The sequence below is a fragment of the Ahaetulla prasina genome, chromosome 3 (genome assembly GCF_028640845.1).
Source record: "Ahaetulla prasina isolate Xishuangbanna chromosome 3, ASM2864084v1, whole genome shotgun sequence".
In the NCBI taxonomy this organism is placed as follows: domain Eukaryota; kingdom Metazoa; phylum Chordata; class Lepidosauria; order Squamata; family Colubridae; genus Ahaetulla; species Ahaetulla prasina.
In genome coordinates this window covers 170,361,575-170,389,164 of record NC_080541.1, presented here as the reverse complement: position 1 = coordinate 170,389,164, position 27,590 = coordinate 170,361,575, and the positions used below count along the sequence as shown (strand labels likewise).

The 27,590-nt window shown below is 35.6% G+C and overlaps 1 protein-coding gene across 1 annotated transcript in view; it reads right to left on the bottom strand.

Annotated features, from left to right (window-relative positions):
* Nucleotides 1-27,590, bottom strand: part of FAF1 (Fas associated factor 1) — a 214,097-nt gene that overhangs the window by 100,845 nt on the left and 85,662 nt on the right. The window contains exon 8 of the mRNA XM_058175963.1: nt 12,572-12,658. Coding sequence (XP_058031946.1) covers nt 12,572-12,658 — 87 coding nt within the window. The remainder of the gene's footprint in view (nt 1-12,571; nt 12,659-27,590) is intronic.

Here is a 27,590-nt window from a genome sequence, read left to right as displayed (position 1 = left end):
TTAGGAGCACCAATGCTTTGAACAGCCTCTTGATGGTCATCCCCCCTGCTGGCTTTCCAGAAAAATGTTAAAAACTGAATTATTTCAGAGGGCCTTTTCTTAAGTTTACATTTGATGCCATCTTGTTTCCTAGTGACTTTTCTTTCCTCATGTTTCCCTGTGTTTTTCTTCATTTTTTTATATTCTGTGTTTTATGTTTTTGTGTTGGGTTTTAATTGATTATTGTTATATTTATTTAGATTAGCTTTTAACCTGACAGTGTTACTGTTTTTTATATACTGTAAACTGCCAAGAGTCCCTTTGTTTGCACTGGGATGTAAGTTTCATTAATGAATTAAAATATGCTTTGAAATATAGATTAAGCCAATCACATTAGACTATGCAGCAAATATTACACCCATCCTAAGTAACAACATTACACTGTTCTTCAGAAGAGAAAGTTTTGATAACTTTACAATGAGGAAACTCTGCCCCATCTCTTCACAGTTACCTTAATGCTAGGATGCTCAATGCCAGATGCAGTGCACAGGTTTTGTATAAACACCATTCAAATTCACCATTCAACACCATTTTTCCTTAGTTCTTCTCTCTTTCTCAAATTAAATTTCAGGTCAGCTGAATGTTCTGTTAATTCTTCTGTAAAACTTCTAGTTCAGTTAGAAAAAAAAATCCCAATAATATTGTATGTACTCTGGCAAGGCAGTAGTACATGGGGTTTATGTTTGCTCCAACTTACACTTTACGAATATGAACACATGCAGGTACTGGAAATGTCTTTCAGGACTGCAGGTAGTCCTTGACTTATGATCACAATTGGGACCAAAACTTCCAATGCTAAGTGATGCAATCATTAAGTGGGTCATCATATGACTTTGCTTTATTTTATAAGGTAAATATGTCAAACTTTTCTAGAAATCAAGATTATTCAGAATAAGTGAACAATATGTTAGCTTTTTAAATGAAGCTCACAATTTCATATACCAATGAGGTTCAAGTATATTTCTAATAATAATAACTATGTTGAATAGGCATAAATCTTCTAGAGAACTAGCTTAGGCTACTTTTCTTTCAGAATTCCAGAAATGTAAACTTCAATCTGTCAATATGAAGAAAAGATAAATCACAAGGGAAGACAGTTTTGGATCATTTATCTCCTAAAGTATAGGAGTGGGTCAGGTTGGGTTTTTTTTGTAATGACATGTGTAAAGCTATGGCTAACCTCAATTTGTATCTGGGCCTACCATATACATTAATATCTGTGATTGGACTTGTTATATTTCAATTTGCAGGTTATGTTAATATAACGGACTTAATAGAAACTGAAGGCTACAATGTAGTGTTAAATCCCTGCAGCAATATCAGTGAGTCACTCGTTGTCTAATAATTGCAAGCTTGGGCATTCTTTTAATGAGTTTTGTGAATATGTCATCACAGAGATGAAATAAACTATCACGTCTAAGGGGTATTATTTTCAATAACACAATTCCGAAACATTTCAACACATTCCATTTTGATTCATTAAATACTCCAACACTGAAAGAACGGTCCCTAGACACCAAGAAGAAATGTGTAATGTAGCCAAAGATTAGAATATAATTTTAGGCAACTGTTCATATTAATAACCATAAAATCTGGAAAAAAAAAACTCTACATTTGGTGTTTCTGTAAATACAAGCTATTAAAAATATGGGTATTAATATTTTTGAATTTATAATCTGCCTACAAATATTTCAGTCCCTTATACCAGTTGTTCATGAGCACTTGGAAGTGGAGGGGGGAAGGTTGAGCCAATCAAACAGCAAAGATATTATGGTAATATTAGCAGAATATAATCAGTGGAGTTTGAGGTTGCTATATATGCCACAATTTTGTTAAAAATAAATAACTGCTATAATTTACACTACAATAATATACCTGTGACAAAGAGTAGTGCATAATTGGCTTTTGCCAATAATTACAAACATCAAAGATTTGATAAAACTTTCTTGTTTAATGACTGCAATGACATCTCCCAGGAATATGAAATATTCTTGATAAATTGCCTATGTGAAAAATTTAAATAATTTAACATTATATGGCTTTCATTATGGGAGGTGCTTCTTCAAAAATGTTCACAGAATCTATGTGGTATAACTTTTTATCTCAGACAATTATCCTTTTCTCCAAAATAAGCTTATAAGGTGAACCTTCATGTTAAACCCGTATTGGATTCTACTTAACTTTTATTTATTTATGCAAAGATTTTTAGGTAAATGGAAGCCTCAAATTCTAACAGTTCTAATGGGCATTTCCAAACACTTTTGTTTTTTCCCTGCTTTGTGGAGAAGTTTATTTTTTATAGTGGCTGGAATAGTTGAAAGAACTGTTACTGATATTTTAAAAAAGCAAACAAAACCAAACACTCTGATGGGAATGTAGAGTTCAATTATATCACTCTTTGGACTCTGACCCTTCATTTTTGCAAATACCCTATACTCGCTTTGGGTAGTATAATTTCTACTGTTAATAATTCAATTCTGAAAATACAAATTCTTATTTTATAAGAGAACATCAATTAATTCAATTAATTTCAGGGGTTTCTACTTGGACTGACTTTCTAGTTATTTATCTGGTCCCTAGCTAGTCCCCAAATTTAAAAAAAAAATTCAGCTGCTTAAAAGAAAAGACTTTGCATGACTAGAACTATGAACAGTCCTGCAACTTTAAAGTTTAAATCTGTAGCATCTACTCTGTACTTTCCAACCTGTCATAATTAATTCAGTTCCTTTCTACTCTGAAATCTCCACAATAATAAGAACTTTATCAGAATGGTGTTAGTACGAAGTAGCATAGCAAACGAAAATCTCGCCGGGAGCAGTCTAGAGCCCTCTCTTCTAAGCAGTTATCATTTTCTGAATTACAGGAACTATAAAAGGACACTCTACTCAAGCTGCCGCTGAATGTCACCTGAAAAGCAATCACAAAAGGGCTCTGTCGTGGCTTATCTCTGAGCTCTGTCACTACGGCAACCAGCAGGGAATAAGTATCCATGGGTCTATGAATTTAAGAATCCCATAAAAGCCAGGGCTAAAAAGGCATGTGCAGACTCTCAGAGATTGACTGCATTAATACATTAGCAAATACTGTGAAACACTGGATAAATGTCAGCAATTATGGAAAAAGCATCTAATAACGATATTCGTTGTCTGTCAAACCCCCGCGAGGTTTGATATGCAACTGCCACTCAAAGAGCTGCTGGTAATTTTATCTCTTTTAGACTTCTGAATTCAAATCATTCAAATTGGAAAGTAAGAAATTGTATAACAGCTTATTTTGAACCTAGCACAATTGGCAGTAAGTAAACAATGCAGAGAAGAAAACAACTGTTTTATTATACGGTAGGAGCAGATTTTCCTAAATGCCTGATACATACTGTAGATTACACACACACATTCCACCATCCTGCCCTAAAATCAAGACAACCTATAAAAAAACCCATATCTACAAATAGCATGATTAAGATGAAAACAGGACAGGAACCAACATTGTTATCACCCATGTAATGCATTTAGAACCAGCAGCCGTTAAGCAGATTTTTTCCAGCCAAGAGCAACTGATATGGACAGCTCCAATTCATCTAAAAAGTAGTGAACAGGCGACCATTTCATTTTTCAAAACATATCAGTATCAATATATCAGTTAAGGGCAATAACTTTAGTACTTTAGTACTTTAGTACTTTACGGTACTAAAAATAGACAAAAAGAATAGTTTCATGATCTCCAAGTAAAAGTTTTAGCTAATGCATTTTTCCAAGATTCAGCCTTATGCTGTGTTCTATGACATGGTTCACCCCAAAGACATATACTATATAGATGCTACATGTATGAAGCAGTATTCAGGGGATTCAGGAGATATTTAGCTATGTCGGTAAATTTTCACATTGATAGGTAGTTGGTAAAGCCCCAGTAACATTATTCAAACTACTAAGAAATATAGAATAGAATAGAATAGAATAGAATTTTATTGGCCAAGTGTGATTGGACACACAAGGAATTTGTCTTGGTGCATATGCTCTCAGTGTACATAAAAGAAAAGATACGTTCATCAAGGTACAACATTTACAACACAATTGATGATCAATATATCAATATAAATCATAAGGATTGCCAGCAACAAGTTATAGTCATACAGTCATAAGTGGAAAGAGATTGGTGATGGGAACTATGAAACGATTAATAGTAGTGCAGATTATGGGTACTATATGGTATAAATTCTTCAGAGAAATTATCTAGGATATCCTAGGATATTATTGAAGTTAGAAAGAAAACAGAAGTTTTTGTTCCCTACTGAACAAAAATGGGTTACATATCAGCATGTGCCAAAGACATTTGGAAAAATTAACCATCCATAATTTATTCATTTGATTAAAGTTCAAATGCAGCAGCTCATGTCTTGGCAACATAAATAGAAGACTGTTGTTTAAGATAATCTTCAGAAATAAAGTTATCGAAAGGGAATGTAATAACTTTTTTTGAAATCAATAATATACTTTCTGCTGTACAAAGTGGTGCTACCTAAAATATTGAAGTATAGCATTCTGTTGGAAAAGCTGGCTGAAGAAGTAGACATAGTGACCTTGTTAAATTAGATCTACAAGTCTAGATCTAGCCACCAAGTGAATGGGAGATTGTTTCATAATGAGTTCTATTATAATGGAATGTAACCAATTAATAAAATGATTCCATGACCAGCTCTTGCCAGACTTTATAGTACAAGACTATATTTATATTTCTAATCTTCAGAATAGCTGAGTTCCAGCAAAAGCAATACCCAAGCATAACTAAATTGAGACATGCTTTCAGGTTCTGCATGAAAGAAGCAGCAATACGGATCAACTAACAGTTAACAGCACGGGGCATTATTTATTTTTCTGAGATTTATATTCAGGATATCAAAGTGATTTTATTCTATCTGCACAGGAAAAAGTGTATGAGGTAGGTTGGGCTAAAGAGAAGAGACTGGCTAGAAAGTTTTCATATTTAAGGGTCTCTGTAGTTCTAGTCCAACATCTTCACCACTGTATCACTGTTGTTAAGTAAATAACCCAAAATAGAGAAGGCTGATATGTTTCTACTATAATAATAACCACAGGACAAGAGTAGATTAGATGGTAGATGGGGCTACCAAGGTAGGATAGGTGTGAGTTAATGGACAGGAGTTTTTTTAATCTACGTTTTTTATGCTACTCTCAAACACTGTATAGGAGTGATAGATACACAATAGATAAAATAGTCTACAAGAATCTAATCCCTTTGTTTAATCTTTGTTAGAGGAAAAGTACTGGAATTCAAATTCTATTTTTTATTCCAAAACCAAAGGCTTTCACATTAGTCTTTTTTATACAGACAACAGAAAAGCATTCTATTTCACACAATGCATTCTCCAAGAAAAATAACATCCATCTCTTGGCTGCATATAAAATTGACACCATTTAAATTATCTTCTATTTTTTATCCCCAAATAATTTTTTCTATGAAATCCGATGTGATAAGTGTTATATTTGCTTCTAGATTTATTTTAACTTTCCACTTAAAGCAAGCATTATAAAATGGAATCATACTCTCATGTTCTGTAACCTATAATATTTCTGCTGAATTGTCAAGTGAAAACCTGAATCAATCAATCTTTGCTCCAAAATTCCAAATTTTCGTTTAAAGCTATAAGGACTGTCATCCTTATATTGGGCCGGTTTAGCTCTGCCTGGTAAGGCCTGTTATTAAGAACACAAAGCCTGCAATTACTGCAGGTTCGAGCCCGGCCCAAGGTTGACTCAGCCTTCCATCCTTTATAAGGTAGGTAAAATGAGGACCCAGATTGTTGGGGGGGCAATAAGTTGACTTTGTAAATATATACAAATAGAATGAGACTATTGCCCTATACATTGTAAGCCGCCCTGAGTCTTCGGAGAAGGGCGGGGTATAAATGTAAACAAAAAAACAAAAAAAATAATCCTGAAATCTTTGCTAACTTTAGTTGGCTTCCCATAATATCCTGTAAATAAATTCTAGTGGTAGATAGTACTGAGAAGCGCCATCTATTTTCTGTTCTCTGCTTTACTTCTTGGAAGTGGAAAAGGAACAGGAAGAAGAGGAAAAGTCACAATTTTAACTCCTAAAGAAATTCCAATGAGAAGAAAGCAAGTGATGACAATGGTGGAGCTACTGGGCAATTCTAATGATAACTTTCCAACTTTCCAGATATTGCCACAAACTGCTAGAAAGTTCAGTCTACCCTGCCTGAGTCATGAAAACCAGCTGGGTGACTTTGGGCCTGTCATTCTCTCTCAATCCACCACCTCACTGGGTTCATGTGGGGAAAATAGAAGTAGGGGGAAGGTATGATAGATTTGTTCATTGCCTTCAGTTATTCGTAAAAATAATAAAAGCATGATACAAAAAAACAAATAAAATAACTTTTCTCCTTTCCTTCTTTCCGTGAGTCTGCTATTACTAATGTAGAACTGAAATTGAGACTAAATTGTTTTAAATATGTACTTCTAAGTAATGCCAATATGGCAAATGAGTATATTTTTTTTGGTGTTTTTTTTGAGTATATATTTTTGTTGCTGGCAATCCTTATGATTTATATTGATATATTGATCATCAATTGTGTTGTAAATGTTGTACCTTGATGAACGTATCTTTTCTTTTATGTACACTGAGAGCATATGCACCAAGACAAATTCCTTGTGTGTCCAATCACACTTGGCCAATAAAAAATTCTATTCTATTCTATTCTATTTTATTCCTTACCTGTTGGAAGAGGCTAAAATAGGACTATAAACCAATCTAAACATTAACATTATTAGTCTACAAAAAGTAAACTATTACTCGATCATGCTAAATGCTGTAAATGCCACTTGATTGAGCACAAGGAAATATTGTTTACTACTTTGTTAACAGACTGCAGAAATGTGCATTCAAAGAATTTCTTTCACTTAGAAAAAAACCGCAACTGAGAAATTTAACTGGAATGTGTTTTTCTACAGTAACTGTTTAAACATTAAATTGTTCCTTGTAACTATTCCATAAGATATTAATAATTTTTAAAATGTGTTTCTATTTTAAGTCTCATTGCAATAAGATATATTATGTTCCATAAGAGAATGGTTTAAGAAAAAAAAATGCTAAATAAATCTCCACATATGTGATGACAACATCAGACAACAGCAGTTAGCAGAACCACAAACCATGCAAGTAAAGCTTCTGGTATCAAATATTTATTCCAAAATACTACATCTGAAAATTGAGCCAGGAAGTGGAAATCAGGAACTGCACTTAGATTAAAATGAAATGAAGCAATTATATTTTATGTTCACATTCTATAGAAACTAAAAAGCCATTCTTAAAAGTGTAAAATGGCATTTTAACAATTTTGCAAGATCCTTGTTTCTCACAGTTAAACTGAGACAGCATGAAAATATTCCCCTACTGGCTTACTTTTACCTACCTATTTTCTTTGTGCAAGTGTGCAAGAAAATATTTTTTTTAAGGCGTTATTGACGTCTCAGTCTGTATCCTATATTTTATTAGACTAAAAATAGTAAACAAAGAACGTGCTGTCATTCCAAAGGGAGAAGCAGTAGTGCTTTTAAAAAGTCTCTTGACTTTGATGCATTTCTGCATTTAATGCAGAAGAATGAAGCTTATTAGGTTCATAGGAGGCTCGATTACACAGAATCTAATTATTGGAAGTTTATTTAGTTGCCTGTTTGCTAAGGCAAAGGTTAACGAGAACTGTACTGAAAAAACCTCCTGTGGTATAACAAAGTATTTTTATGCTGTATGAAATGTAAATTAAAAGTATTCTAATCAAGTCTATCTTTAACTCTTTCGTTATTAGAAGTTACGATTAATATTCTTGAAGCGCCATCACTGAAATATTTATTAAAATTAAGTTATTTCCAAAAGCCTGGAATTTTAAAAAGGGAGAAACTAACACTTAACACTTAGACATAAACTTTATAAATAGCAAAAGAGGGGCAATTGTTCAGACTGTTATTGCTAACATTAAATCTTCATAAATATTAAGTTGGAGGTTCTAATTTCAGATAAAAATTAATTATATTTTTGGGAGTAACACATTCAGAAATGTTTACACAGCTGACGGGGCTCAGCTGCAGTAGTTTCAAGCAGGGAGCTTTCTAGACTCATTTGCTTGAAAAGCAGATGACTTAACAATCACCAATTTCATTAAACTTGAAAAGGAAAAAGAAAATCACCTGCAACATTGTCACTTGTTAAAACAGAGTTTAAAATAGATTTGTGTGTTTTATTCAAGCTGGACATCCTATCATACAGAAAAGCTTTTTCTTTTTGTTTAGTTGGCTACTTTCCAAACAGCTGCTGGTATTTGGATTAGAAATCATGGGTTTTCAAATCCTTTCTGGCCTAAACTCAACTAGCAACAGATGACAATACACCAATATATTTCAGAGGTTGCAATTAACCTTGTCTATGTTTGTTTTTGTCAAAAGCTTCAGTTCTACATCCAATACAAAGACTAGCTACTTTCCTTGAAAATACCAATGTGGCACTCTTGTGCCAAATGTACAGCAGTGAACAGCCATTCTTTGCCCTCAGAATCTAAGTGAACTTAAAAAGTGTGACAACTATTTTATCATATGCTACATATCAAATTGCAGATAATGTGGAATGTCTCTACTACAGCCAGAAACATCTGTTTTTGAATTGTCTTACATATTGAAGACAACTTTCAATTTACAATAATATACATCGGGGGGGGGGGGGTTCTACTTACCTTTACTACCGGTTCGCAACGGGGCCACGTGCCCATGCTTTGCTCACTTGCACACATGCGCTTCTGCGCATGCGCAGAAACTTCCCGATGACGATGGGTCAGTGGACGGAGCCTCCCGCCAGTTTTACTAATGGTTCTTGCAAATCAGTCCAAACCTGGGGCAACCCACCACTTATATGCATGTATTAAGAAGCCCACTATCAAGGAACTGAATGACTCCAGACCAGTTGCTTTAACATCTGTAGTCATGAAAGCCTTTGAAAGGCTGGTGCTTTCCTACTTGAAAACCATCATGGATCCGCTGTTAGACCCCTTGCAATTTGCATACCGAGTAAATAGATCAACAGATGATGCTGTTAATATGGCTCTGCACTACATCTTACAACATCTTGAATCTCCAAAGACCTATGTAAGGGTCCTCTTTGTAGACTTTAGTTCAGCATTCAATACCATCATTCCAGACACTCTTCTAACTAAGCTAAACCAGCTACAAGTACCTGAACAGACTTGTAAGTGGATCACAAGCTTCCTAACAAATAGGAAGTAGCAGGTAAAGCTAAGCGGGATCACTTCAGATACCTGTACAATTAGCACAGGGCCCCCCCAAGGCTGTGTGCTCTCCCCACTTCTCTTCTCTCTGTATACCAATGACTGCATCTCCAATGATCCATCTGTTAAGCTACTGAAGTTCGCAGATGACACAACAGTGATTGGTCTCATTCGAGACAATGACGAATCCGCATATAGACGTGAGGTCGAATGACTAGTCTTGTGGTGCAACTGTAACAATCTGGAACTGAACACACTCAAAACCGTAGAAATGGTAGTAGACTTTAGGAGAAACCCTTCCATACTTCCACCTCTCACAATACTTGACAACACAGTATCAACAGTAGAAACCTTTAAATTTCTAAGTTTTATCCTATCGCAAGATCTAAAATGGACAGCTAACATCAAAAACATCATCAAAAAAGGACAACAAAGAATGTTCTTTCTGCGCCAACTCAGTAAGCTCAAACTGCCCAAGGAGCTGCTGAGTCAGTTATACAGAGGAATTATTGAGTCTGTCATTTGCACCTCTATAACTGTCTGGTTCGGTTCTGCAACCCAACAAGAAAGACACAGACTTCAGAGGATAATTAGAACTGCAGAAAAAATAATTGCTACCAACCTGCCTTCCATTGAGGACCTGTATACTGCACGAATCAAGAAGAGGGCCGTGAAAATATTTACAGTTCCCTCACATCCTGGACATAAACTATTTCAACTCCTACCATCAAAGGACGCTATAGAGCATTGCACACCAGAACAATTAGACACAAGAACAGTTTTTTCTCGAAGGCCATCACTCTGCTAAACAAATAATTCTCTCAACACTGTCAAACTATTTACTAAATCTACACTACTATTAATCTTCTCATCATTTTCATCACCAATCTCTTTCCATTTATGACTGTATGACTGTAACTTTTTGTTGCTATCATTAAGGATTAAATTGCAACCTACGACCATCATTTGTGCTGTAAATGTTGTACCTTTGATGAAGGTATTTTTTTTATTTTTCTTTTATGTACACTGAGAGCATATGCACCAAAACAAATTCCTTGTGTGTCCAATCACACTTGGCCAATAAATTCAATTCTATTCTATTCTATTCTATTCTATTCTATTCTATTCTATTCTATTCTATTCTATTCTATTCTATTCTATTTCAATAGGGAAACAATATAAACTAATAGGGTGAACCATTTGTCTTAGTACAGAGGGTAGGTACAATATTGTTATAATTACCGAAACTTGGTAGATGAAACTTATGACAGGAATGTATTGCTAGAATGATACAAATTCAAAAGAGGAGGTGGAGTTACATTATATGTAAGAAATCACTACACCTCTACAGAAATGCACAAAAACAAGGCTAAAAGCTTTGTTGAATGCACGTATATTAAAATAAAAGGAAAAAGAATGATATTGCCATAGATATATATTACAGGCCACCCATGATGCAAAAAAGATGCTGAGACTCTAGAATGAGTACAGAGAAGAGCAACAAAGATGATAAGGGATCTGAGACTAAACCATACAACGAATGTTTGGGAGAACTAGTCTAACAAAGAGAAGGACTAGGGGCAACATGATAGCAGTCTTCCAATATTTGAAGGCCTGAAGCAGAAGAGAGGGTCAATCTGTTCTCCAAAGCACATGAGGGCAAATGAAGAAGTAATGGGTGAAAAATAGTTAAAGAGAGAGCCAACCTAGAACTAAGGAGAAATTTCCTGACAATGAAAACAATTAACCAGGCTTTCCTCCAGAAATTGTGGGTGCTCCAGCACTAGAGGTTTTCAAGAAGAGATTGGAAAACCATTTGTCAGGAATAGTGTATCCTGCTTGGGCAAGGGTTGGATTAGAAGACCTCCAAGGTCCCTTTTAACCTCGTTAATCTATGTCCTAATTATCTCTTTCTACAAAAGAACAATAAATACATTTCCCTCCTTCCTATGATCTCTTTCACAAGCGTTCATGTAAACCTACATAAACAGTAACAAAAATGTATAAAACAACACAACTTTAAAAAAAATAGTCTCACATTTCATGAAACATATTCTCCAATAGATATATACAAGACTAAGCACTTGTGATATTTTCTTGCAGGAACATCTTGGTAGAATACTGTCTGATTCACTAATCAGGTGTCAAAAGCAATTGAAAAAGTAGTTTACCAAATGATAGTCATTCATTCATTCAACAATGTACACAATGACTCTGGAAGATGCATAACATTAAAAATCAATCATTAAAAATCCACAGTTTAAACCCCATTCAACCTCAACCGTTCCAGTGGCAGTGGCAACAGAAGAATGCAAGCCATTTGATCAGCTCCAAATGGGATCCTCAAGCCACTGACAAAACCATGTCTTCAGGGACTTATAATCATATCACAAAATATATCAACTGTTGTTTTTATTATAAAAATCTGTATTAAGAATTTTCTCCTAATTTAGAAGCCATAAATTAATGGTTCAGTTGCTTTAATGTACTACTAGTCAGATAAATTAGAGCAGGAGTGTCAAACTGGCTGCCCATGGACCGGATGCGTCACATGCAGGCCACGCCCATCCAAGCACTGCGAAGGGAAAAAATATCGCAATACATCACGTGATGGCAATGCGATGGCGCAAGTTTGACACCCGTAAATTAGAGCATCTGGCCATTCTTGGCTGATTGTGAAAAACTAAACATAGCAGGATATTTAGTAATTGGATAAAAGACATCAGAAAATGCCACAAAAAAGAAAAAGAAGATTTTTTTAAAAAATTTACATTTATATCCCGCCCTTCTCCGAAGACTCAGGGCGGCTTACAGTGTGTAAGGCAATAGTCTCATTCTATCTGTATATTTACAAAGTCAACTTATTGCCCCCCCAACAATCTGGGTCCTCATTTTACCTACCTTATAAAGGATGGAAGGCTGAGTCAACCTTGGGCCTGGTGGGACTAGAACCTGCAGTAATTGTAGGCAGCTGTGTTTTAATAACAGGCTATCTTACAGCCTGAGCCACCACGGCCCCTAGATAATGGCAAACTGCTTCAATAGTCTTAGAAGTACATAGGTATGAAATCAACTGGAATCAAGCTTGACACAAAACATCATACTAAATTACAAAACGTATGTCCACAGAAATATTTTTGAAATGTAATAAATATTTCCAACAGAAAACTACAATATGGGTTAGAAAAAAACACTATAGCATTTACGGTAATTATGACTTACTGAGTCATCTGTAGCAGAAGCAGGCCAGCCTTCCCAATATTGATGACGAACAGGGATACTAGTCAGGTCATACACATTTCGTTTAACCTGCCATAAACAAACAAATAAATAAATGATGGATGCAAATGCTTATTTTATACAACCAGCATTCCTGTTCAGTAATTTAAATACAACAGTTGTATGTGCCGTTCAAGTTGAGAAATTTTAAATTTTAAAAAGCAATCATTAAGACCTCTAATGAAAGCTAAAATCAAAATTTAGTTGTTTACTTCCATACCAAATGTTTTACAGACACATCCATCAAATTTACTGTGAAATTACTTGGACATAAATGTACCTGGTACATATAGCAAATATAACATAAAAGGTACCACAAGAAGGAAATGCCCCTTCATAAAAATAATTATTCAAATTTGATTTCAAAGTGATCAGAAGGAAAGATGCATAAATGTCAAAATTCAATAATTTTAGTCTAAAGATCCTACTAGTGAAATAGAAGCTTTTGATTTTTCAACAATTCTAAGAAAGTGTCAATGACAGGTAGACTGGGAAACACGATTCTAAAGAAAATAGTGACCTTACAGTGGAATGACGTGGAATACTGTGGAATTACAGTGAAGTGAAGAAGCTGAATTTACCCCTATGGCAGGGGTGAAATGTAATTTCTTTTGCTATCAGTCCTGTGGGCGTGGCCTTGTGGGTGTGGCTTGGTGGTCATGTGACAGGGTAGGTGTGGTCAACTTGTAAAATATGGTGAAACTTGCTTAGCAACCAAAATTTGGGGCACAATTGTGGTCATAAGCTTCCTTCTTCCTTCCTTCCTTCCTTCTTCCTCTTTCTTTCTGTTTTTCTTTCTTTCTTCCTTCTTCCTCTTTCTTTCTTTCTTTCTTCCTTTCTCTCTCTCTCTCTCTCTCTCCCTTCCTCTTTCTTTCTTTCTCTCTCTCCCTTCCTCTTTCCTTCTCTTTCTGTCTGTCTCTCACTCTCTCTCACACACGCAAACACACACACACACACACACACAACCTGGTCTAAACAGAGCCCTTCCCGGGGAGTTTTCCTGCCGGGACGCTCCTGGCAGCAGCAACAGTGGCAGCGCGGCAGCAGCAGAGCTTGCCTGGGCTCCCCACCAATCCCAGAACTGCGCCACATCGGGGAGTTCTCCCACGTGGATGCTCCCGGCAGCAGCAGCAGCGGCAGAGCTTGCCTGGGCTCCCCCCCATCCCAGAACTGCGCTGCGCCGGGGAGTTCTCTCACGTGGATGCTCCCGGCAGCAGCAGCAGCGGCAGAACTTGCCTGGGCTCCCCCCCCACAATCCCAGAACTGTGCTGCGCCGGGGAGTTCTCCCACGTGGATGCTCCCAGAAGCAGCAGCAGCGACAGAGCTTGCCTGGGCTCCCCCCCCAATCCCAGAACTGCACTGCACCGTGGAGTTTTCCTGTGTGGCCACGGTGCCAACGGTGGCGGCAGCGGCAGAGCACACCGTGCCCTTCAGGGACCCGAAGGTGGGGGGCCTGGCCCAGAAGCGGCATGTTCCCCATCATGGGCTGGATGTGGGGTGGGGGGGGAAGGCAAGAGGGCAGCAGTCAGCCAAAGGCTCCGCAAAAGCCAAGCACAAAAGTCGAGCACGCCACGCCCAAAAGGCAGCGAGCCTTGCAGGTCCCCCCTGAGGCTGAGCACAGTGGGTCTCCCTCCCACCCCCCACTGCCAGCATTGGCTTACTTTATAGATCCTCTCCCTGCAGCCATGCTTTCTTCGGTTTCTGCCTTCCACGTGGCCTTCCGCTTGCCTGCCTTCACTCATGGCTGCGGGCCGCAGATTGGTTGGGGTGTGTGGCCAGCTAGAGATTGCTACCGGCTCTCCGAACCAGCCCCAATCTCCGCTACCTACTCGGCCGATCCAGTCCGATCCGGTAGCATTTCACCCCTGCCCTATGGCCAGACTACTGTCATTTTTGTGTGGCTTTACCTGGGCAATAACATCATGTACCCTTGAAAGGGATATAAAAAAGGAATCTGGCCCACTGGCTGAAAAAAAACCTTTGCGTAATCTATGCTTGAGTCTCTGATCCAATTTGTATTTCTTAGATTACAATACCTATCTGATGAATTAAAAAATAAATCAACAAGGCTACAGTGGCATCCAAAACTAGCATACTATAGGACAGACTTAGAAGAGAGTCACATATTTACTGCTCCTAGTTGAAGCATTCGGTCAAAATGAGTAGCAGTGCCTGGCCAGGGAACTTTATATATGACAATATTTCTCTCTCATATTTTTATAAAGTGGTAGGTTAGTTTTTATAAATAGCTTCAGATCTAAGAAGTTGCTCATTGCAACATGCTGTATGTAGACTCCAGACTAAATTCAAAAACAGATTTTGTCCCTTTTGCAAGATCTAAAAAAATCAAACACAACACTGTTATTTTCATCTGTTCATTTGCCAATAATGTATAGATATTAACTGTTACTTTAAAGTGGCCACTGATGAATAAAAGCACTTTATTAGGCATACTCTAATATGAGAATTTATTAGGCATATTCTAATACTGGATTTTCAATTTACCAAGAACTTTGGTTCTTTTATTTATAGCCGGAATCACAATTATTTTATCCCACTACAGGTATTATTTGTCTAACAAATTGTTAACAATAGATTGTGAATAGTCATTGTCAAACTATTTAGTTCTCTCTAAAAAGAAACTACTATAAGCATGCTTCTGACAATTTTCTTTAGAAAGATTCACTGAAATAGATAAGACGAGGGTACAATAATTCCCACATTTTAATTCTTTTCAATGTAGAACTAATACTCTATTACCCAATGTACATTAGAATGAAGACATTCTGACGTAACTTTTTACAGCCTTCTGGTTGACATTTGCAGCTAATGAATCTCTATCAGTCTGGGAACCAACTGTTATAGTCACTAATCATTTTATATACACTGGTGCAATAGGACTGGGTGTTTTGTTAATATGATTTATTGGGTTAGGGATTTTCTGTCTTCACTGTGAGTTGTATTGTGTTGGGGGGTGCACTAAGGGAGCTCAAGCAATCTCATTGCACATATGTTGTGCACTGACAATAAAGATTTGAATTGAATCGAATGTTTGAACATACTATTAACACGTTAAATTTACATTCTGTTACATAAAATTTACATTTTATTCTTAAGTCATTGCTTATAAGTAATCTCTCCCCCTTCCTCCTCTCTCCTCTTAACAAACATACACTCTCTCGTCCTCTTGTTTTAGAAAGTGATGCACCTGTTGAACTGAACTGTAGTTTAAGAAACCTTATGCAAAATCACTATATTTAATGTGCTACAAGTTTCAAAGCTGTTTTTGTTGCAAAAGTTTAAAAAAGTTATTTCAGTGTCATTTTTGCATACCAAATGAAACTTTACCTGCTTAGTTCATAATATGGTTCCAGCAATATTTCTATTTTGTTCCCTCTCTCTCTCTCTCTCTCTCTCTCACACACACACACACACACACACACACACACACACACACACACACACAGAGGGTAACCAAGAAAACCTTCAAGATTTTGTGTTTTAGATTACAAACCAATAATTCCAGAATGGATGTTTTAACAAGTGTAGGATAACCTACAGAGAATAACGATAAGCTTTCTAAAGAGTTAAGAATATCTTTTTAAAAATCATTTTGCATGTCAGGAGGCAACAGACATGACTATTATTATAACAAACATAAAAAAAATTCAGTACTATGATGTGTTTCCTAAAATGAGTGTTAGTATCTCCAGAAATAAAAGGCACTGAAAATAATTTCCCTATTTTATTTATTACAGAAACTAATATTATTTTCATAATTAAGACACATACTATAAAGACAAGGAGTTTGCTTATCTAAGAAACCAATGTTAGTCATATAATAAAATCTACAAAGACAGCAATAAGAATAAATACTGTTCTTCAACACCAATGAAGTAAAAATAACTAAATTCAGGAAACTGGATTCCTTACATTCCGTTCTAATTCCAAAACACAACACCACAGCATTATGAAATAAACAGTATTCTCCTTTTTCCCTTTATTCATCTGTAACTCCACTGATTTCAATAACATTCCTTTGCTATTCTAAGCCTGAAAGGCATTTCTACTTATAGTGTTATGTTGGTATAAAGCACAATGCCAGACTGATGTGCTGAACTAAAGTGATCAAAGTTTGAGTAATGTTAGCCAACGCACAAGTATTATTCAAGCAGAATGACATCTGTTGAGCAGCTTGTTGCAAAATACACTAGTTGTTAGAGACAGGCCTCAGCTGGGAAGTAGCAGGTAAAATGTATTTAGGCATGCACTGTGTTTAGTTAAACAAATGGCTGAAGTTATATTCACAAATGCCTTCTGAAAAGATGCCAAAGCCAGTGCTCTTTTGACCTATAATATTTTTTTAAAAGTTGCTCTCTGATAATGTATCAACTGGCCTATTTAAAAAAAAAGACTATCAATGCAATGTTTTAAAATGAGCAGATTGTATGCACTGAGGATTCTATGTTGAGAACATGGTAGTTTCTTGTGGTAAATATTTGGAAACAGTGGCAGTAACAATGGGCCTTCAGTTATTCCTTCTAAATATCCCAAAAAGACACTTAAGCCAGCTTGTTGTTGAACTTTTGTAGATTGGATGTCTCAGCTGATTGTCTTTTCTCAAATTAGATAGACAGAAATCTTATTAATTTAAATAAGGGGAAAAATTAAGCTCATGTTCAACGTTTGCTACATTCAACAATTAAGAAAATACATCATTTGCTCTTCCTCCATTCTAAGTAACAGCCTTCCATATGTCATGGGGAGGCCCATATTGATCTCCTTTATCCATTATGACTTTGGTCAAGCAATGTAACTTTTTTTTTTTAAGTAAACAGAGAATGCTCAGGCTAGGATAACAGTATTTATTGTACCTCTATGCCACATGCAGCATTAGTGACAGCACATATCAGTTTTTTAGCATTTTGGCCAGTGTGTCAAAAACCAACAAAGTAGTATTCCATGTAGCTATGATTTCTAATGTACAGACTATAGTACTTGCAAACCAATCTACTGCCACCTGCATCCCACCACTGGGAGATACATGCATACTGATACACACTCAGGATAAAATGTGTATTTCAAAACGAAAATATAGCTACTGCACCAATTCTGCTACATTGTTCTTATAAGCAAATGAAAAAACTATCAGCAAAAAGAGGGGGTTCAGATCTTGAGCCCCTTTTTATGAACAGTATTTACCTTAATCTTGCAACTGCGGATCAATCCTAACATCCCATTTCTTATATTTCAAAGGTTGTGAGGGTACAGTATTTTTCACATGTACATTCAGAATAGTAAAAGAACAACCTTCATTTTTAGCCTATATATCTTCAATCCAAAGGCCTTTCATTCTGAACAGATTCCATATTAAATATTTGTTCCCTGTAATACACCTTGAATTGGCAAATGTAAACATTCATCTGTCTCAGTTCCACTTATTTACTTCTTATTTATCATTTTATATAAAACCTAGTATTTTATATAGCAATTACATTTCATACAGAAAAAAACTGTTAGGACTGAATATAGATTGGTAGTGAAATATATTGCAACATCTCATTCAGAAATATATATATATTTGAACAGCTAGGATAAAATAAATGACTCAGGACGTAGCAAAATGGCTGCTAATAAATATTATCAAAGGATGATCTGCTTTGGGAGATAGGTAGTATATTAAAAAACAAAACATCAGGAACTCATTCTATAGCTTCTTCTTCCTACATGAAAATTATTGATTTTTAAAATAAAATCAAAATATGTTCTCTATTTTGTAGATGTGGCATTATTATAAGATTACTCTCAGCAGACTAACATGATTTGTGCAGCAATGTATAACTGAATGCTGTTTTTTAAATATCACATGCCCTGCCCCCAAAGGTTTGTTGTTTAAGGGCACATGCAGAAGCATTGGAAAACAAACAGATCAATAGAACAGACAAATGGAGTGATGAAGGGTCATTTGCGCAGGATTGTATTACAGAAGAGATAGGCTGCACAAATTCTCCTTTTTTAAGGATGAGGAAGATAAAAACAAAACAGACTGTAAGTTAATCAAGAGACTGCAGCTCTAAATTTATTTATTAGGCGGTAAAGCCATTGAACATAGTGAATAAGATATTCAGGACTGAACTCTATAATTCAAAAGGATACTACAGAAAGTGTCAAGACTCATTAAACAGCAAAAAGTGCTCTTAAACAATTTTAGAGGCAAGATCCTGTTTAAAATCATATACAAAACTTAATCCACATTGTATATTATTTCATGATAATATAACTGGCATCATAATAATCTAATTGGCATTTCTCCTCTAGTATCACATCTTTCATTCTTTCTTAAACCATCTCTTTCCTTGCCTGTTTCTGTGAGGCCTTCCCCCACCTTGCTCCTCCATTTCACTTCAAAATTTGTTTGGTGAAAATCAAGAAAATTAGAAATGCAATTGAAGAATGTAAAAATATATGGAAGAGCCATTATTTGAGAACATCAGTTAGAAAAATACGGTACATTCCAGAGTACCTGTTGCAGATGAAACGTAACCTAGCCCTTGCCTTTCCTTAATATCTAATGAAACATCATCTAGTTTTTAATTTAAAAAAATTTAATTAAAATTTTGACCATGATTTTACATAAAAATGTGTCTGAAAAATGTTGAAAAAAACATTTTGAAGTAAGGATCTGTTATTAATGAAAGAAGGGACTCTTTAAATGTGAATATAGAATTTCTTAATTGTATTTCCAGAAGCATTTGGAAGAGAACTGCTTCTGACAAGTTCCTCTCCCCAGAATGTCCTTTGCCTGTGATATAAGATACAAGAATCATGAAAACTATCCTTGAAGCTGCTATTTGCCAAGACAGACTGAGAGAAGAGGGAAGAGAGAAGAGAGGGGAAGAGAGGAGAGGAGAGGAGAGGAGAGGAGAGGAGAGGAGAGGAGAGGAGAGGAGAGGAGAGGAGAAGAGACAGAACCATAACATTTTTGTACCAATTTTCTCATATATTATAGCATAGGTAAATGGAGCCTCCTTAAAAATGGAGCCTTCCAAAGAATTGTGACGATAGCTCAGAATAGCACCTGCCTGCACAATGGCAGGAGCCTACCACAAGGCTACCTCTGTAGGAAAGCTGAGCCTCATATTGTCTGGGCAGCTCTGTCAGAAACTGTAGAAAACTGAAAAGTAAGTTGGGTCTGCTGGGCCCTGGAATTGGCTGAGAAGTAGTCTTGAAAGCTGCAACAGCTTTGCACATGCCAGTAGCCTCTGAGCCACTCTGAGGCCCCTTGGGTGGCTGAGAGGCTGGGTCAGAAGCAAGTAGAAGACTTACAGGAACTGTGAGGGAGAGCAGGCCCAAGGCCCATGATGAGGAGAAGCAAAGAATGGACCCAGGATTTTCACTAGGCTAGACCTGCATCCTGAGGCACCACTTGATTTGCTTCATGATTTGCATGGTCGCTTAACAACTGCCCCGGTGAGAGCAGTTTTAGGGGTCATTTAAGGAAGGTGATCATGTGGGTTTGTGTCATGACTTGTGACGGTAATGGGCAGGCTCCATTGCAGTAGCCACATTAGGACTATCTGTATGTGTTTTGTCTCCATGACACATTTTAATAACAATTTATGTATATACCCTAGTATGTGTCTTGATTCAAATTTTGTCATTTGCCCTCCTTTGCTAAGGTAGCTTTTTGCCACCTAAATTTTTATTTTTCATATCTATGTTGAATTGTGAATATTTTAATTTTTATTGTAAGTTGACATGAGTTGGAATGGATTTGTATATACCCTAGTATGTGTCTTGATTCAAATTTTGTCATTTGCCCTCCTTCTTTGCTAAGGTAGCTTTTTGCCACATAAATTTTTATTTTTCATAACTATGTTGAATTGTGAATATTTTAATTTTTATTGTAAGTTGACATGAGTTGGAATGGATTTGATGATATTAAAAATTAAAAAAATAGTTGGGCTGAATGCCCAAGTATCTATAAAAATCCAAGGCACTGGATTAAAGACATATAATAAAAATGTTATAGTTCATAAGTTCATTATAAACTTTTAGCATATTTTGATCCTGAATAAATTACCTTCTCCATAAAAGAAGATAAGAAGCAATTGATGAATCTATTCCCTAACCTATTTCCCACAGTAGCAAGCTGTCCACAAGAAGCATACTGAGGAAAATATCTTTCCACTGTTGGTACCCACAACTATTATTTCATTCGATTATAGATTATAGATAATAGCCTTTATCTGTAGCAAAAGATTATAACACAGAATTAATGATCAATAATTGAAGTGCAGTTCCTCAAAGGAAAAATGGGGACTGCTTAATGGTGACAGAAAGTACAATTAGTTGTCTTATAGCACCACCACCAATATTCAGTGAGTGCAACAGAGCGATTAATATAAAACTGAAATGAGAACAAATGGCACAATTTTTAATGTTGAGTATGGATAACATTTTTGGAGACACTTAGTTGTTTGTCACATGTTTGGAAGGTCTAGACACTGGCAGAAACGGTGACATTTTCCAGCTTGACAAGCTATGGGCCTGGAGTTTGGTATAAACCTTCAGAGCGTATTCCTTTATCAATAGGCTTTCAAACTGTGTTTATTTGGCTGCAATACTGATAACAGAAGAGTTGCTGGATATTCTAAGTCTCTGGGGTCAGAAAGTGAAGAGGCCATGAAACCCAATTTTAGATAATAAATAAAAATCCTGCCATAACAGAAGTATTTCAGAAAAATCTGGATTACTTAATATACAATAAGGTGAATGCATTGATTTCAACAATAATGAACAGTAACATTTTCAACATGAAAATGCCTTAAGTCTGTAAATTAGATGAATGTTCTAAATTTGAGTCCTCAATCCCAAACTTTTGCACGTTGATGTAGAATATTAAAGCAGCAGTTACAACATTTCAGTAAATGTGATTTCTTGTTGTGATTGGATTTGGACGAAAATGGCTAGCACATGGACTGATACAATGTTTTGAATAAAAAGTTTACCAAATAAGTAATTGAAGTAGTGTTGAAATGGGGCAGGAAACTCAAATGCTGGTGAACATGATGTGTTACAGGAATGATATTAATCACTTTAAAAAGGGAAAGGAGAAATACAGCATGAGCTTATTTCTGCTCAAGAGAGCTTCACACATAATTAAAAACTCACCATGCAGCAAAGTCCCATCTAGATTCAAAGATTTGATTATAAATTTAAACAAGGCTTAAAAATCTCAAACAATTTAAACAAATTTGAAGATTGTTCTATAAGAAAGACCTTGAATAATGTATATTATTGCAATGAGTTATTGAGACTCTGCTGCCACAGCAATTTGGTACTGTATTAAACTAAATTAAATATAATTAAATGGTTTCAGTTATTTCATTTAGAAATAGTTTCTATCTGTTTGACAAAGAGAACCATGGGTCTAGTGGTTAGTGATGCAGCAAAAATGAAATAAGGCATTCATATATTTTTTAATGCCATATGTCAGGCCTCTAAAGATATTGTACCAAGTTGAAGATTCCCCCTGGGTGCACAAAGCAGATCCTTTCACAAATGTGAAAATAAGACTTCAAGAAAAGTAATAGAGTATTTCTGATCTTAAAAAAGACAAACCCTGGAACAGAATGAATAGCAGGTTTGGAAAATGTGATCAAGAAATGGTCCAAGCAAACTCTTAGTCAACCTTGAACTAACAGGGTACAAATACTAGGAATCAAAGAAGACAACTGGTATTCAAACTCCTGGGCAGTTATAAGTGTTAAACAAAAAGTACTGAGTATTCAAGTAACTTGGAGACTGTGCTCCAGATGGGCAGAATAAAGAATCAACAGGATGATCTGTCTGAATGAAAGAGAAGCACATGGTGGGTCTTAACTACTTCATTGTTTTGCTCTCATCAGTAAAAGAAAGCAATGTAGTATGAGTAGTGCCTACGGGATATACACTGACCAGTTGATCTGCCTTAGAAATAGTGTGGTTTCTTTTCTTCAGAAAAAGGCTCTGAGCTGACCAGTTTATAGGTTGGTTGGATCAGGTTACATGGGTCAATTGGCTGGGTACTGAGATGGCAAAGAGGCATTTAAAGATATTGGTCATACATTAGAAGCAGCTCCTCTTTAACTTAATGAAGGAAGGAAGGAGGAACATAATTCTAATGTTGTCATTATAGGAAATGCATAAATAACGAGATTCTGTCTTTTCTATACTCCAGCAATTCTCTTTTTGCAAGAGTGCATCTATTACTCTGTTTTTCCCCCCACACAAACATGCCCATATAGACATATAAACTACTTCCATTCATAAATCACAGGGGAAGTAAAGCTGTCATAGATCATTGACAAAACATACTCATATACATTTCATATACACAAAATATTATAGCTGATCAATATTAGTAAAAATCCTAATTTTCCTTCCATCTAGTATTTCCATCTGCTTATAGTAATTAATACTTAAGTTCCTCAAGATAACCAAAACGTACTTCCATTGTAACCAAGGAGAGCATAGTCTTTTATATTTTCAGAGCTATAACAAACAGTACTGCAAGTTTGAAGAGTAAAGTCCATAACAAATTAAATACAAATATGTGTGATAGTGTTGGAAGAACACTTCTGGGTAGTGAATGTTAACTTCTGTCATAGTAAACATTCCAACATTATTCTATTGTACTCACAAGCAGTCTTGGTATATAGAAAGAATTCTTTTAAAAATTTATTTCCATTTAACTACTCACTAACAAAGCTGTTCCTTAGCTCATCTCTGCCATAACCTTCTCTATTCAGAAACATATGGGAAAAGACATTAAATAACTACTGCAAAGCATAGACTTCTAGTATTAGTGCTACACACTGCATACCCCTATTCTTTGTTCCAACTCCTCTATTTAATCTATCATTATGATTCAGTGACCCTACACTAAATTTAAAGCAGATCCTTCCTTCCTCCCATGCCTAAATGCACATACTTTTCTGGTTGTAGATGCCCTCAAGTATTATCTACTCTACAGGGTTTCTCTAATCTCACCTCTGAGCTATGCAGTTATACAATCAAGAAATTGCTGTGTACAACTTAACTATGGAGGTTTACACACAAAACAAAACTGAGATGTTTTATTAGAAATGTGTTTATTATATTCCAACATTTAAAACCCACAAAAAACTACTTTTTAAAATATTTATGCACTTTCAGTTTTTAAGGCAACTATAACCCAACTTTTATTACATTTTAAAGATTGCAAAGTACCCCATCCTAATTTTTTTGATCATATGTGATCATGCAAATGCCTAATTACTAAGGCAGTTTAAATACAAAGAACAATTGAAGGATGATTTGTGCTCAGATTATTGCAAATACATATACTCTGTCATTACCCACATGCCCTTTACGTTGCACCAAAATCTGATCAATAAATTTCAGAGGATTTGAAAATACTGATTTGAAATTTCATTTGCGAATCTGTCTAGAGGGCATTCAATCAAGAAGCTGAAATATATATAAAAAAGAAACAACAGGAATGCAAAATAAGCAGAATAAGATTCTGAGTTCTAAGACCCAATGAAATCTGGGATCTGGTGGATTGTACCAGCCTTGCCTATTAACTCACAATGCTTCTGCATCACCCTTCTATTTGCTACCTACTGGGAGTAAAAATAAATAAATAAATAAATTGTTAAATATTTGGTAGGTTTAATATTCCAACAACCTATTCTTTCTTAAATCAATCAATAAGAGGCATTTAACAAATGACCAAAAATTTGTTTTAAATAGAATTCATACAAAATGCATAAACAAATGTAATATAACTATGTTCTTACTGACAACAATATTTTAACATGTCACACTATTAAGTTGGAAAATAGGTTTTATTTTTTATTAAAAAGCTATGTTGAAATAGCTATGTTAAAATTCTTGCTCAAACATTAAGGAGTATAGAGAGGAAAAGATATACAAAGATGTCTATCAATCGAATGTCGACACATTCTATCAATATCATTTCTGTTTTGAAGCAGCTGTTCAATGTATTGCTATTTAAATGGTACAGAGATAGGGGAGGAGGAAAAATCTACAGGCATAGGAGTGAGACATGAATTTGCCAATGCAACAGAACATTGTATCTTTTATCTGGGATCCTTTCCTATGAAATAAATGTATTGGTATTTGTGAACAGTCATTTGATGACCATATGTCTACCAATTTCAGATCAAAGATTCAAACAAGATCCTACTATATTCTTACTTCTATAGAAAATATTTATATTTGCAAAATATAAAAGAATGAGATTGATTCATTGATTGTCTTACCCTAAGATTCATTGATCAGTGTTTTATTTTAGTTTATTATTATAAACTGCACAATTTATGATCCAGTTGTTAATTTTATTATGAGCATTATCTTATGTGCTACAAAAATGATTTAGGTGTTCTAGAACATGCTGAATGCAGCAATTTAACAAGGAACTGCATTTTTTCCAGGTTTCCACATGAGCCTGAAAGAAGACACAGTTCATTTAAGTAGTCAATTAATTACAGCAGCCACATCCTCAATGGAGATACATCTGTTTTCAGGCTCTATTGAAACCTTTAAAAGGTGCGTTTGCTTTGCATTCTGAAAATCTCTTTTGAATCATATATACACAGGTGTAATGTATACATTTCCAGTCTCATTTTTATTTTTTAATTTGTTACGCAGTTTCAAACAGCTGTACACTGAAACTCACCAGGACTGTGCTATAACTGTATGAAGATATTTTATTTATTTAGTGTTATTTGCTGATTGCATTTCTATCTCAAGTTTGCTGAGATAGTCAAATGCTGAGAGGTCAAATCTGCTTCTGATGTCTTTCTTAATTTAAGAAACATAACAAATGTCATCCCCTGTGAGGTAGTTGTGATAAATGGATCATCCAGTGAACTTCACTGGGAAGTGAAGACTTGGAGTCAATCTTGTCCAAGCTCAGCATTCTCACTAATAATTGAGATCATTCCAGACTATTTGCTCATCAGGACAGAATTTTTAAAAACATACATTATTTCTCAAATATTTTTCAGGCACAAGGTCTCAGTTTAACCTATCCAGTGATTTTAGCCCACTCTTTATGTTAGGTTTTACATTAGGAAGTCTATGGCCTTGTCTTTCTTTTTGGCATTTTTAAACCTAGTACTATTATCATTTTATCAGATCTTCATATTTACCCCCTTTCCAGCTTATTAATATACTTTTTATATTTAACCCTATTCTGTAAAGGTCTGCGTTCACTTTTTCAATATTAAATAAAAATGAAAAGAAGAAAAGGACTTATTCAAAGCAGCTGCTATTATTATACTTGTATCACAGCAGCAAAGAGCACCAATACGCTGACAAAATTCCATAAACACACAAGAATAGCTAGTTCACAATGGCTGAGCAGTCATGAGTGTAGCCCACAAATCCACCCTGGCCAAGGGAGCACAACTGATGGAGGGGGAGGAAACGACGGAGGACTAACAAAGCCATCTGGTGCACAGAGACTCTCAGGCAAACATTAGGTCATAAAAGCGATAACAAAAGACTGGTATGCAATAAAAAACATAGACGTACAAACATGATGAATGTGTTCTGGACTCCTCTGCAAAGAGTTCATAATGCAGCATACACAGTGATACATGGAGTGCATCAACAGAGAAAAACAGCCACTGACATGAGCACAGGGGGCAACAGAAGCCTGGAGAACCAATTAGCTTAACATTGAAAGACTGAAGAAGCCTGAAGGTTAGTGACAGTGGGGTGTCGGTGGCTTTGAGGATGCTATAGACATTGGTATTCTGTGTTGTAGAGGAATTCTACACTCCCACAGTCCTGGACAATGAAATTCCATCCATAACATCACCACAAGCAGCTGCAACATTGAATACAATACTGTAGATGACTGTTCCAATGCAGAAAAAACCCCTCAATCAACTGGATTTTAAAAGTTGAAAATGAAAACTTTCCAAATTTCTCTACCTTCATTGTCCAAATCTAGAGATTAAGATGTAGTTTTTGGCACAAATACATAATTAAGTTAAATGCAGCAAAACATGGACATTTTTCTACATCTATAATAACCCCATTTTTTTGGCTTTGAAAATAATTCTCAAATTCCTCATTCTGGCAGGTCTATGAATACTTTCAATTTCTGATTTTCTAAGATAATGCTGCCTATACTGACAATATTATTTCTTCTTGTGCCAATTATTTCTCTTTCCCTTATACTTATATACTTATACTATGATTATGCAAAAAGATTTCTTAATTTTATTATCCTCATATGTCCAGAAAGCAATTGTAGATGCAGATGTAACAAAATAGAAACTAGTCACTATTGGATAAGGCACTGGAAGAGAAAAAGGTGACTTTTTAATTCTTGTGTACTTTCATTATAAAACATATGTATTCTTTGTAAAAATATTTACTAATAATGGTTTGTGTGAAATCATCCATAAAATCATATCTGATTCTCAAGAGGATGATTCATAGAATAAAGGATAGCCTCAACAATGACCCTTTCTTTGCCACCAATTTTAATATTCCATGAGTCTGGGCATTTCAATCTTAGGGTGTTTGATTAGCCTAGGTGCACTGTGGTGGATTCACCCTATAGACACGAAGAATGTTATGACATCAAATTAAACCATATATTCTTTGTCTAATAGGCAAATATACCAGCAAATAAAAGGAATACTGTAATGGTATGTGGGAATGACCTTGGGAGACAGGAGGAAGAGACTACACAACGGTCAGACAAGCTATACCTGAGCCAAGAAGAAAGGAATGTGGATATGATTAACCTCTCAAAAGGTACTCTTCCTAGTTTCTTGGATTGTAACGGCAACGGCAGAAAGAGGTGTACTTTCAACTTGCAAGACTGATGTCATGATTAAGAAACCCCCACCCCCGACAGATAGCTTATCCTAACCCAACTGGTACTGACATA